The 12,894-nt window shown below is 46.3% G+C and overlaps 1 protein-coding gene across 2 annotated transcripts in view; it reads right to left on the bottom strand.

The window, feature by feature from the left end:
• Positions 1 to 496: 496 nt before the first annotated feature.
• The window catches only part of LOC121009424 (cytochrome P450 2G1-like), a 172,138-nt gene continuing 159,740 nt past the window's right edge, over positions 497 to 12,894 (bottom strand). For both annotated transcript variants that reach the window (XM_040442535.1, XM_040442534.1), the window contains exons 9-10: positions 1,367 to 1,508; positions 497 to 803 (exon numbers count right to left, since the gene is read on the bottom strand). In XM_040442535.1, the coding sequence (XP_040298469.1) occupies positions 622 to 803; positions 1,367 to 1,508 (324 nt within the window). In that variant the 3' untranslated portion in view covers positions 497 to 621. The remainder of the gene's footprint in view (positions 804 to 1,366; positions 1,509 to 12,894) is intronic.

Raw genomic sequence — 12,894 nt, forward strand, 5'->3', positions numbered from 1 at the left:
GGCACTTCTTCTCCATCAGCATAGGGATCTCCCTCACTACTGTCCCTCTGTTAGGCTGTCTTTCAGCCTCTGAGCCAACCAGGACAAGCCCTTTCCCCCCCACTTCCTCCAAGTGTCATGATCCTCCATCTTCTTCCTCCCTAGTGGTTTTCCCTGTCAATATTAACAGTAAAATGGCTCTGGGAGACAATTTTATGTGGTTTGTCCAGATCAATTTGCGAAAGCTTCAAGATTCATTTGTGAAATTTATAATGAATCTGATTTATTTAGAATCAATTCGCTCATCTCTAATTTGCCGTGGGCCTTCTGCCCTTGGATTCGATGCATCAAGGGGAGACTATCTCTGAATGTACAGCACCTATGAGAGCCTATATGAAAGCACACGGACACTGTTTGCCAATTTACTTAACTGCATAGGCTCTACCATCCGCATAAGCCTTACATTGGTTATACAAGTATCTGCATAGAGATGGAATAAACAACAATTTAACATAGTATACATTTTTATATATTGTAGGTGCTCTGTTCTTAGAAGATTACACATATATGACAACATCGTGTTATTCATGGCAATTATTTAACTTCTAGGAAATAAAGAAAAGCTCCCTTGGTATGCTTTTCTCATCTAGGGGTCACATACATCTGGTAGGTCCTTGGTACTCCTCCATTTTTGTTTGGTTCTGGAGTTATTTCAAGATCCTCAGGGGCCACTTCTGATTTCAGGTAAAATCTTTGTAAAATAGTGGTAAGAAAAAGAAATATTTCCATCCGTGCCAGACCCTCTCCAATGCAACTTCTTTTGCCTATGGTAAGGGGTGACATATAATGATAATTAGTTTGACATATTTGTAGAATATAATAATGCTGAACGACCTCAATAACTTATAAAAGGTTATTTTAGGAACCCACTAAGGGGTCTATAATTTTTCATGCAGCTCTGCTTTTTCTGTCAAATGTGATGGTATAAATTTCAGCTAGATAAGAATATTGGCAAAGTTATGTGGGGACTGTAACCCATCCAATAGGGCACTTGTAGTTGCCACTTTTCTGAGGTCACTTTCTGGGATTTAATGCCATAAAAACCACAAATATGGCTGGGTAAATATGCCTTACATATGTGTGATACCTAGAGCTTGTCACAACCCTTTCTACATGGGATTCATGATCCTATGTTAGAAGACATGGCCATATTGGAAGCCCCCACTGTATTGGCAGTTGACCACCTCATTGCACTGACCTCTTTACTCATCTGAAACAATAACTATCTTCCCCCTACTTGACTAAAACAAATCTGGTAAGTTATGACAAGCTATGGAATATACAGCATACTAATATATACTAATGCAACAATGCTCGTACACATTACCTAGAGAGAAAGGTACAAAAGCCTCATTTTTTTGGAAGCCGCCGTTCTCATTCAGAAAGTTTGTAGGATCAAATTTTTTCGGGTTCTTAAAACATTTGGGGTCTTTTAAGACGGAGGTCAGCAAGGGGAAAATGACAATGTCCTGCAAACATAAATAAGCGAATGTGAAATTTGTTTTACTGTATATATAAAAGTACATTTCAACAACACAAAGACATCATGGGGTTTTATATGGTTCACCATCACATTACATGTTGTTTGTGGGTGGCTTCTGGTTTACTCTCCTTAACCCCCCAAAATTTTCTATGAATTTATGTGCATACTGTATAACATTTTTGCTAAGTTCGGGGTTCAGATAAAGTCAGCAAATATGACTACAGTAGATTGTAAATTTTCTGAAGAAAATAAATAGGGGCACATTTATTAAGACCAGCACTTTAGATGCCGGTCTTAATAGGCCCCTACGCTTGCGGTGGTTCGCTGAAGTTATGTAGGGGAGTTGGCCTCTACATAACTTTGGCGCATCCAGCACCCATTTCAAATGTAAACCAGCACTTTGCTGTCTTACATTTGGACCATTTTCTACACCTAAGCCAGGCATAGAAAATGATGAGGTAGACAGGCCTGCCGACCCATCCTTTTTCATGGCCACTTTTTTTAGACCTAGCGTGAGCGGGGAAGAAGTCGCTAATTCTGCTGCACCATGGCATGCAACAGAATCTGCGCCGGATATATGCCACAAAAGTGGTATATATCTGGTCATAAATGACCCCCCATAGTGCTTGACAAGGGCTGATAGTGTGTGTGTGTGTGTGTGTGTGTGTGTGTGTGTGTGTGTGTGTGTGTGTGTGAAAGTGAGTGAGTAAAGGGGCCATATGTTGGTGCTGTGTCTGTGAGACTCAGTGGTAGTTAGACTGTGACAAGTGTTGAGCAAACCAAAGTTCACAAAGTTCCGAATATCAGAGAAAATTCAATTCACTGTGAAGCCAAATTTCCTCGTGACTCAGTTCACACTTCAGTTATTTGGTCAGTTTTTGACTCATAACTGACCAAATAAGTGAAGTGTGAACTTAGCCTCACAGGTCAATGTTAGCATCAGGTATAACGTACTTAACCGTGCCGTAGCCCAAGATTCTACCATAGAGTGAAAGAGTGCACAACTTTTACACCGTCTGCTGATTGCACATAGATTACTAGAGAACCTGTTCTGTTACTGTCACCACCAGACATCTGAGAAGCTCTGACAGACGTTCTTCAGAACCTCCCACTTGAGGTTTCTTTTGTTTTGCTTTAGTTTCCTCATCTCGTTAGCCTCTCTCAGCTGTCATGTAGTTGCACTGATTGCATCCCTTTAAATCCCTTCCCATACTGCATCACTTTGCGGTTTATACAACTTCCTGGAGTGTATGCATGCTGGATGCTACTACTGAGTCTTCTACAGATAAGTTTTGTTCATTCATTTGTATTTTCCTGTTTGCTGGATCCCAGGTGACCCTGACTCCCTCCGTATCAAGTGTAGGGAGCCGGTGGTCGTGTCCCCTTACTATTATAGGGTGTTCAGGGGTTATACAGTCGAGGTACGAGGATATGCGATCTTCTACTATTGAGAATTTTGCATAGGCTGAGCAGTTAGGGAGAGAGCCAGGTCTGTTGCAGGGCTATCCCTTTGGTTCCTTAGTTTTGGATCCAGTCAGTCGGATCTTCCTTTTGTGTCTTCTAGTTTGCTGTACACCTTTCGTGACATTATAAGCTGCCAAAACCGTTTCAAGCATGGATCCGGTTTCACTTTTGACTGAACACATGCAGGATCTTTCATTGGAGGTAGCAGATCTCCGTAAAACTGTTTCGCAGTTTCAGGTGACCGGTTCAGCTTGCGTTCATGGAGTTTGTTCTGAGCCTAAGATCTCGCTCCCGGATACGTTCTCCGGGGGTTGTGAGAATTTTTTTTGTTTTAGAGAGGCTTGCAAACTCCATTTTCGCTTACTTCCCCATTCCTCTGGTGATGAGGAGCAGAGGGTGGGGATCATCATCTCGCTGCTCAGGGATAACGCTCAGTCCTGGGCCTTTTCGCTGCCGATGGGGGCACGGCCCCTCTGTTCAGTGTATGATTTTTTTTTAGCCCTGGGTCAGATATATGATGATCCGGATCGTATTGCTCTGGCTGAGTCTAGATTACATCTTTTATGCCAGGGTAAACAGTCCGCAAAGATATACTGTTCAGAATTTCGGAGATGGGCAGCTGATACTGGTTGGAATGATGCTGCACTCCAAAGTCAATTTTGCCATGGTCTTTCAGAGGGATTGAAAGATGCATTTGCCTTTCATGAGACCTACCTCCTTGGATTCTGCCATGTCTCGGGCTGTTCGTATTGACAGGCGTCTTAGAGAGAGAGGAGAGATCACTCCTTCCTGTCATACTCGGTCCAAGGACAGTGCGGCGGTCTCATTCAGTGCACAGGGGTCTCAGTCTCTTTCAATCCCCTCTGAGCAGGAGCCCATGCATCTGGGTTTGCTTGCCTCTGACAGTAGAGGATTCAGCTCTCATAGGAAGGTTTGTTATTGTTGTGGAAGTATAAATCATTTGGCAAATGTTTGTCCCTCTAGGAGATTCAGGCAGTTTTTTGAGAGTAATAGAGAAACAAAAATAAAAAAATCCTCTAAAAACGTTCCATCTGTTACTATTGGCAAGGTTGATGCGGAAATTGAAGGTTTTCCATTTGCTTGTAGTTCCCGTTTTGTCCTACCTGCCAGGGTGGCGCTAGAGAGCAAGAATATTTTTTGTGAGATTTTTGTAGATAGTGGAGCAGCTGTCAATCTTATTGATAATCAATTTGCTGTAGCTCATGGTTTCCAGGTATGCACTTTGGGAAAGGATATACCTGTTTTTGCTATTGATTCCGTTCTACTTTCTCAGAAATCGTTAAAGGGCATAGTTCACAATATCCGTTTCGTCCTAAACGGCTTGCCTACTCCTCTAGTGTTGGGGCTACCCTGGCTCACTAAACATAACCCCACCATTGATTGGCAAGCGAGGCAAATAAATGGTTGGAGTGACTTTTGCAGAGAGAATTGTCTCACGACATCTGTTTCAGAGGTTTCTACTAAGACTGTACCATCTTTTCTCTCTGAATTTTCGGATGTGTTCTCTGAGAGTGGTGTTCAGGAATTGCCCCCTCACAGGGAGTACGATTGCCCTATTAATCTCACCCCAGGCGCCAAGCTGTCTAAATCTCGTTTATACAATCTCTCCCAACCTGAAAGGGTCGCTATGCGTGCTTATATCTCTGAGAGTCTGAGAAAGGGACACATACGACCCTCAAAGTCACCTGTTGCCGCTGGTTTTTTCTTTGTTAAGAAAAAAGATGGTTCTTTAAGACCATGTCTAGATTTCAGGGAGCTGAACAGTATCACAATTTGTGACCCTTATCCGCTTCCTCTGATCCCGGACCTGTTTAACCAGATTGTGTGGGCTAAAGTTTTTTCCAAATTGGATCTAAGAGCGGCATACAACCTGGTCAGGGTCAGAGAAGGAGATGAATGGAAGACGGCCTTCAATACCCCTGAGGGCCATTTTGAGAATTTGGTTATGCCTTTTGTTTTGATGAATGCTCCAGCCGTCTTTCAGCATTTTGTGAACAGCATTTTTTATCATTTAATGGGGAAATTTGTATTAGTGTATCTAGATGACATTTTGATTTTTTCTCCTGATTTTAAGACTCATAAGGAACATTTACGTCAGGTCTTGCTCATCCTGCGGGAGAATAAATTGTACGCTAAACTGGAAAAATGTGTGTTTGCGGTTCCAGAAATTCAATTTCTGGGGTTTCTTCTCTCCGCTTCTGGTTTTCGCATGGACCCCGAGAAGGTCCGCGCTGTGCTTGAGTGGGAGCTTCCTGAGAATCAGAAGGCGCTGATGCGTTTTCTAGGTTTTGCCAATTATTATAGGAAGTTTATTTTGAATTATTCCTCGGTTGTTAAACCACTCACTGATATGACTAGAAAGGGGGTAGATTTTTCCTCCTGGTCGGTAGAGGCGCATAAGGCCTTTTCTAATATTAAGGAGAGTTTTGCTTCCGCTCCCATCTTGGTACAACCTGATATCTCTCTACCCTTCATAGTTGAGGTTGATGCTTCTGAGGTGGGTGTGGGTGCGGTCTTGTCTCAGGGTCCCTCTCCTGCCAAATGGCGACTGTGTGCCTTTTTCTCAAAGAAACTCTCCTCCGCAGAGAGAAATTACGATGTGGGAGATAGGGAGTTGTTGGCCATCAAGTTAGCTTTTGAGGAATGGCGCCATTGGCTAGAGGGAGCCAGACACCCTATTACCGTGTTTACTGACCATAAGAATCTGGCCTACTTGGAGTCAGCCAAGCGTCTGAACCCGAGACAGGCCAGATGGTCTTTGTTCTTTTCAAGGTTTAATTTTGTTGTCACCTTCCGCCCTGGGGTTAAGAATGTGAAGGCAGATGCCCTGTCACATTGTTTTCCGGGAAGTGGGAATTTTGAAGACCCGGGTCCCATTTTGGCTGAAGGTGTGGTGGTCTCTGCTCTTTATCCTGAATTGGAGGCAGAGGTTCAGGTAGCCCAGTCAGAGGCTCCTGATCTTTGTCCTCCTGGGAGGTTGTTTGTGCCTCTCGCTTTAAGACACAAGATTTTTAAGGAGCACCACGATACTGTTCTTGCTGGGCACCCGGGGGCAAGAGCCACAGTGGATCTCATCGCTCGGAGATTCTGGTGGCCGGCGCTTCGTAAGTCGGTTGAGGGTTTTGTGACAGCCTGTGAGACCTGCGCTCGTGCCAAAGTCCCTCATTCACGGCCATCAGGTCCTCTTCTTCTGTCACCCATTCCTTCCCGTCCTTGGACACATCTCTCCATGGACTTCATTACAGACCTGCCTCGTTCCTCGGGGAAGACTGTGATTCTGGTGGTGGTGGACCGTTTTAGCAAAATGGTACATTTCATTCCTTTTCCTGGCTTGCCCAATGCTAAGACGCTGGCGCAGGCATTTATTGATCACATTGTCAAATTGCATGGTATTCCTTCAGACATAGTCTCTGATAGGGGCACGCAGTTTGTTTCCAGATTCTGGAAGGCTTTCTGTTCTCGCTTGGGGGTTCGGTTGTCATTCTCTTCTGCTTTCCACCCGCAGTCGAATGGTCAGAGCGCGTCAATCAGAATCTGGAGACATATCTGCGCTGTTTTGTGGCGGAGAATCAGGAGGATTGATGTTCTTTTTTGTCCCTTGCTGAGTTTGCTTTAAATAACCGTCGCCAGGAGTCCTCTGATAAGTCACCATTTTTTGGTGCATATGGGTTTCATCCGCAGTTTGGGACATTCTCTGGAGAGGGGTCTTCTGGTTTACCTGATGAGGACAGATTCTCCTCGTCTTTGTCATCTATTTGGCAAAAGATTCAGGATAATCTAAAGAGCATGAGTGAGAGATATAAGCGTGTGGCGGATAAGAGACGTGTGCCTGGTCCGGACCTGAATGTTGGTGATCTGGTGTGGTTGTCTACTAAGAATATCAAATTGAAGGTTCCCTCCTGGAAGTTGGGTCATAAGTTTATTGGGCCTTACAAAATCTTGTCCGTCATCAATCCTGTTGCCTACCGTCTTGCTCTTCCTCAGACTTGGAAGATCCATAATGTTTTTCATAAGTCCTTATTAAAACCTTATGTCCAACCCATTGTACCCTCGTCTTTGCCTCCTCCTCCGATTGTGGTTGATGGTATTCTTGAATTTCAGGTCTCTAGGATTGTGGATTCTCGTGTTGTCCGCGCTTCTCTCCAGTACCTCGTTCATTGGGAGGGTTATAGTCCTGAGGAGAGGATGTGGGTCCCAGTGATGGACATTAAGGCCACTCGTCTCATCAGGGCTTTCCATAGGTCCCATCCTGAGAAGCTGGGCTCTGAGTGTCCGGAGTCCACTCGTAGAAGGAGGGGTACTGTCACCACCAGACATCTGAGAAGCTCTGACAGACGTTCTTCAGAACCTCCCACTTGAGGTTTCTTTTGTTTTGCTTTAGTTTCCTCATCTCGTTAGCCTCTCTCAGCTGTCATGTAGTTGCACTGATTGCATCCCTTTAAATCCCTTCCCATACTGCATCACTTTGCGGTTTATACAACTTCCTGGAGTGTATGCATGCTGGATGCTACTACTGAGTCTTCTACAGATAAGTTTTGTTCATTCATTTGTATTTTCCTGTTTGCTGGATCCCAGGTGATCCTAACTCCCTCCGTATCAAGTGTAGGGAGCCGGTGGTCGTGTCCCCTCACTATTATAGGGTGTTCAGGGGTTATACAGTCGAGGTACGAGGATATGCGATCTTCTACCATTGAGAATTTTGCATAGGCTGAGCAGTTAGGGAGAGAGCCAGGTCTGTTGCAGGGCTATCCTTTTAGTTCCTTAGTTTTGGATCCAGTCAGTCGGATCTTCCTTTTGTGTCTTCTAGTTTGCTGCACACCTTCCGTGACAGTTACACGCTAATACAAGTAGTGGCCCCAGGACAGAGTTAAGAGGTTGTCAGCAGTAGGTTTGTGTTAATGTCACTGTTTATTTTTCCCTTCTTGTGATCCTTCAGAAGAACAACCCCAAAAAAAGGATCCTGTCTGAGGAGCATCTGCCTTCACACGGTCATCTGACTGTGTGATAGAGGCCTCATGCTTAATTTGCATGAGTTCTGGCCATTAAACTCTGAAATAATTTTAATTAGATGTAAGAGAAGTCTTGCATGCAGGACTTTAATGGCCTCTATCACACGGTCAGTATTTGGTCAGTTTTGTGCATCAGTATTTGATCAGTATTGGTAAAACAAAAACAGGAGTGGGTCCAAAACATGTGATGAAAATAGTTGCATGTCTTCTGCATTTTGGACCTACTCCTGCTTTTGGAATCCAAATCATGATCAAATCCTGATGCAAAATACTGACTGTGTGAGAGAGACATTTTGGATGCTCCAAAGACAGGATCCATGTGCTTCTCGTTTTTCGGTTCTTCTGACAGATCAGAAGAAGGGTAAAAAAAAATGTGATGTCAACAAGGCCAAACAGTGGCCCCATCACAGAAAGGTGAGGGTGGCAACAGCATAAGGAGTCTACATAGTGGCCCAGTCACAGTGGAGAGGGTGGCAACAGCATGAGGAGTCAACATTGTGGCATGGTCATATAGTGCGGAGGGTGGCAACAGCATGAGGAGCCAACAAAGTGGCCCATAAAACCGCAGTCGCAGTACCAGCACAAGATGGTGGATTGCAGTAGGAGAAGACAGCAGAAGAGGCACCTGGGGTGGCAGGGTACAGTCCAAGTATGCCATCACCTGCTGGTTCAGGTTCTGCTGCCTGTCCTACTTCTGCTGCTTGGTGGTTGTTGAGGAACGGTTGAGATGTATGCATATATATCCATGCATGCCTGCAAACACGTGCGGGCATGTATGGTATATATGTGCATACATTGGCCATAGCATCATGGGACGATGTGCGCAAATGTGCCCAGCATCTGCGCACGTCTGTCCCTAGTGATCCCCAGGGGCTCATGGTGGCCCCTGTGGGAAATATGTGCCTCCTTATGATGTAGGGGCTTGTGCCCCCTTATGATGTAGGGGCTTGTGCCCCCTTATAATGTAGGGGCTTGTGCCCCCTTATATAATAATGTGCCCCTCATTATCTGTGCCCCCTTATATATATGAATATCCCCTTATATAATCCCACTTAGAATGTATTAATGTATACATGTGTATGGATGTGCCCCAAGCATCAATACACATGTATATTATATATATTCCCCCCCCTCCTACAACTGAAACCAGGTGCATCGGTGTGAATGTGCCCCAAGCATTCGCACCGATGCAATCTGGCTAATTGCATCAGAATGACCGGACAAGGGTCCGGTCATCCTGATGGATACAAAGAGCTCAGATTCAACAGAATCTGAGCCCTTTGTTGTAATTATCCCCAGCGCCGCTGGAGATAATTACACATGATAGAAGAAGGGGAGAAGCCTCTCCTCCTTCTATTATGTGCATTCCGACAGTGCGATTACTATCGCACTGTCCGGAATGCGAGGTGCAGCAGGCGGGAGATCAAAGGCTTCTCCCGCCTGTCTGCAGCGCGTCCCCGATGTGCTGGCCGGCGCAGTGACGTCATATCACTGCGCTGGCCCACGTGGATGATGGGGGCGCGCGCACTCTGGAGTCTTCATCTGGGCCCCCACCTGGAAGAGGAGCGCGTCCTGTGCTCCGGGAGTCAGGGCCTCCCACGTGGCAGCTGTTCGGTCCCCCCCCCTGAAGATGAGCACTGGGATAGAGAACCCCTGCCTGCCTGTTGCCCAGCAGAGCGCTGTGCTCTGCGCTCAGGAGTACCCCCTGCATGCCGGAGTGGAGACCGCATCCTGCGACACAGAACCCCTCTGATCCCCGACACCTACCCCTCACAGCACCTCCAGGAAGGACGCAGGCAGCAAGGAGCTGAACTGAGCTCTGAACAGCCGGCTGTACGGACGGAGCAATCAGCCCCCCCCCCTCTGGAATGCCGGCTGGCTAAGTATCACTTCCTGATTAACCCCTGTCCTGCTGCCCTCTGCACAGAACCCCTGATATGCTGTCCTGCCTCAGCATGAACCCCTGCTGAGACCTCTGGCAGACCTCTTCAGTAACCCCCTCACTGCCAGTCCCCTGTTAACCCCTGGTGGCCACAACCCCCCCCCCCCCCCTTACTGTAACTCCAGCAGCATTGCTGCTGTCCTTAACCCCTGCTCTGCTGACAGAACAGAGCGTTCTGTGCTCTGTTGAGCATTCCCCTGCTAACCCTTTACCCTGCCCTGCTAAGTTCCCCTGGTTAACCCCTGGATTAGCCTGGTTCCCTGCCTTGGTTGTCCCTTCTCTGTAGAGCATGCCTCTGCTCTGCAAACAATCCTTTTAACCCTTCGTCGTACCCCGTAGGGACAGTGAATAGTCAGGTGGGGTGGACTGTAATATACTTGTATGTGTGAATTGTCTAGTTAGTTTATGGGTGGAATATGGGAATGTGTTAGTGTAGTTAGAACCGTATTAGTGTGTTGTTTACATATTGCTGTGTGCTGCTATAAATATATATATCTATTCCATTGATATAGATATATATAATTATAAGCAAATATTAGACTGTTATAGTGTGTTAATAAACACCGTTATATTTATACCCTTTTGTGTAGCGTGTACTTGTTAGCGGTAGCAAGTTAGTAAGGCGCATGCAGCTAGCATAGCGATCAGTGTAGAGCATAGCGAAAGTATTGTTATTATATAAAGGCATAAATGGGCGGAGTTATCACTAGATGGCTCCTCCCATTTATGAATATTAATTATCGATATTTGCATAAATATTGATGATTAATATTCCCCCCTTTACATTGGCGAGCCAGGCCCACTGCGTGGATTTTGCGCTTATTTTTGGTCTTAAGGCTGAGGGTCGCTAGTACTGTGAATTAGCGGGCAGGAGAGACGCGGTCAGCGGAGTGTCTGAGCGTCTAGGACCCGATAATTCGTACAGGAGAAGCGATACTTCCCTTAGAGTACCAGAAATAAAACAAAATCTTTTGCAGAGAATCTAGAATCTATCTGTGAATTAATATTTTTGTATTTGCTTTACACGGTCACCGTCGCTGGGGTAAGAGAAGAAGACACGGAAAAGTACAGCACCAACAAGCATCGCTCAAGTGATTGCAAGGGAGAAGAGCACACGTCACTGGAGGAGATCCATCTTCGTGGGAGCGGCGTACAAGGTTGGCTTGTTGGGGAAGAGGCGATCCGGGAAAATGGACTTCTTCCAAGCAGCTGCGAGATACGGCGCCAAGGAGAAGATGGACACTCATCAAACGGTGAGTATGGACTTCCCCACACTGCAACACTTGAGCAGACACAGCACATTTAACCCCATCCTCCCCACTACATACAAGTCAGCAGAAATGCTGTGGTCCGATTTGTTAGCACAGGCTTGTAGTTACGACAAGCTTTGTGTTAACAAACGGACGGTTTTGAACAAGGCCACCAAACGGCTTCGGATGCTAGCCAAACTCGTTCATACGTTTGAGGCTAGCATCTGTAAGCCAAAGGAAGTGGCGCTGGTGTCTCAGTCAACGGAGACAATTCCTCCGGCCATTCACTGCCAATGCTGTGCTAGTAATTCGGACCAGGTTTCGGCATTGCGGGCACAGCTGGCAGAGAATGTGCAGTCTACTGTTGACCGAGATGCGCAGGTGGCTAGGATAGAGTCACAGTTGGTAGAGCTGCAGAGGCAGAAGGAGGAAATTGAGGCTAAGTTGACTCAGTCTTATACTGAAGTCAAGGCCTTCAAGGAGCTGACTGCCTCTACTGACGTGACGGTAGCCAAATTGAAGGCTCAGGTTGCTGTAAGGTCCCAGCTAATGTCTGGCATGCAACAGGTTATCACCAAGTTGGTGCCGGCCCTTTCTTTTTCCGTAAAGCCAGGGTCGGAATCTCCCAAAACGTTGCCCTGTGCAGGGCCACAAGGGGGTAGAGTAGTCTGTGACCGGTCTGATCATCAGGTCAAGCCGGTCCAGACTAACAGAGATTTTTCCCTGACTTTGGGAAAAACAACTGTGGTGAAGAGTGCGTCCCTGAGGATGGAACAATTCAGGAGAAGGGAGCACGGATGCAGTGTAGATGGACCTGGGCCATGCAGAGCAAACATCAGATGTTTTGCATGTGGTGGCCTAGGTCACATAGCGAGACACTGCGAAACAGATGGGAACATAACACACAGGACAGGAAACCAAGTCACGTGTTTCAGGTGTGGGAACAAAGGACACATTGCAAGGAATTGCCCTTGTGCAGGTAATTGCAATGTGTCCAACAGTATCAGCCAGGTAACAAATTGTGCAGTAGGGTCTAGTCAGCCTGGCCATAACGGGGTTACCTCTCGGCAGCATCACCAGCTGCTGAGGGGTCAGAATGGCCAAGCTAGGCTAGGCAACATTTGACACCCCTGTACGATTTGTTACACCGTTTGTTCCCTGTGTATGTCCATGTTGTGTGTTTTTGTTATCTGTTTGAGTTTTTCTTGATGTTGATGGTGGTAGTCCTTGTCTGCGGATGTGTTCTACCATGCTGATTTATGTAGTGGTGTAAGTCCCATCTGCTGTCTGTTTCATTCTGTGTCCCCTTGCAGTGGAACAGTGTTATACTGTGGATCGAGAACGTATAGGCTTGCGAGCAGATAATTTCACACGGGAAATCCTACACAAAGGATGATGTGATATTATTCTGGGCAGCCAGGGTCTCAGATCGATACAGATGACACTGTTTTGCTCAAGGTTTTCGGTAGGCCTGTGTTGCGCTGGGGACTGGGGCGGACAGACAATATTGGTGTAATGTTGTGCTGCGCACTTAATTCTAGTCCGGTCAGGTAGCACAGCTCTGATAGGGATTGGACGCAGAGTGTTTGGCAGCAGAGTGTGGACTGTGTTCTTGTGTTGTGGGGGCCTGGGGAGCCAGGGCATGCCTATGCCATTGGTTCTGCGGGCCTCCACAAGATGGGATCA

Source organism: Bufo bufo, chromosome 8 (assembly GCF_905171765.1).
Source record: "Bufo bufo chromosome 8, aBufBuf1.1, whole genome shotgun sequence".
Lineage (NCBI taxonomy): Eukaryota > Metazoa > Chordata > Amphibia > Anura > Bufonidae > Bufo > Bufo bufo.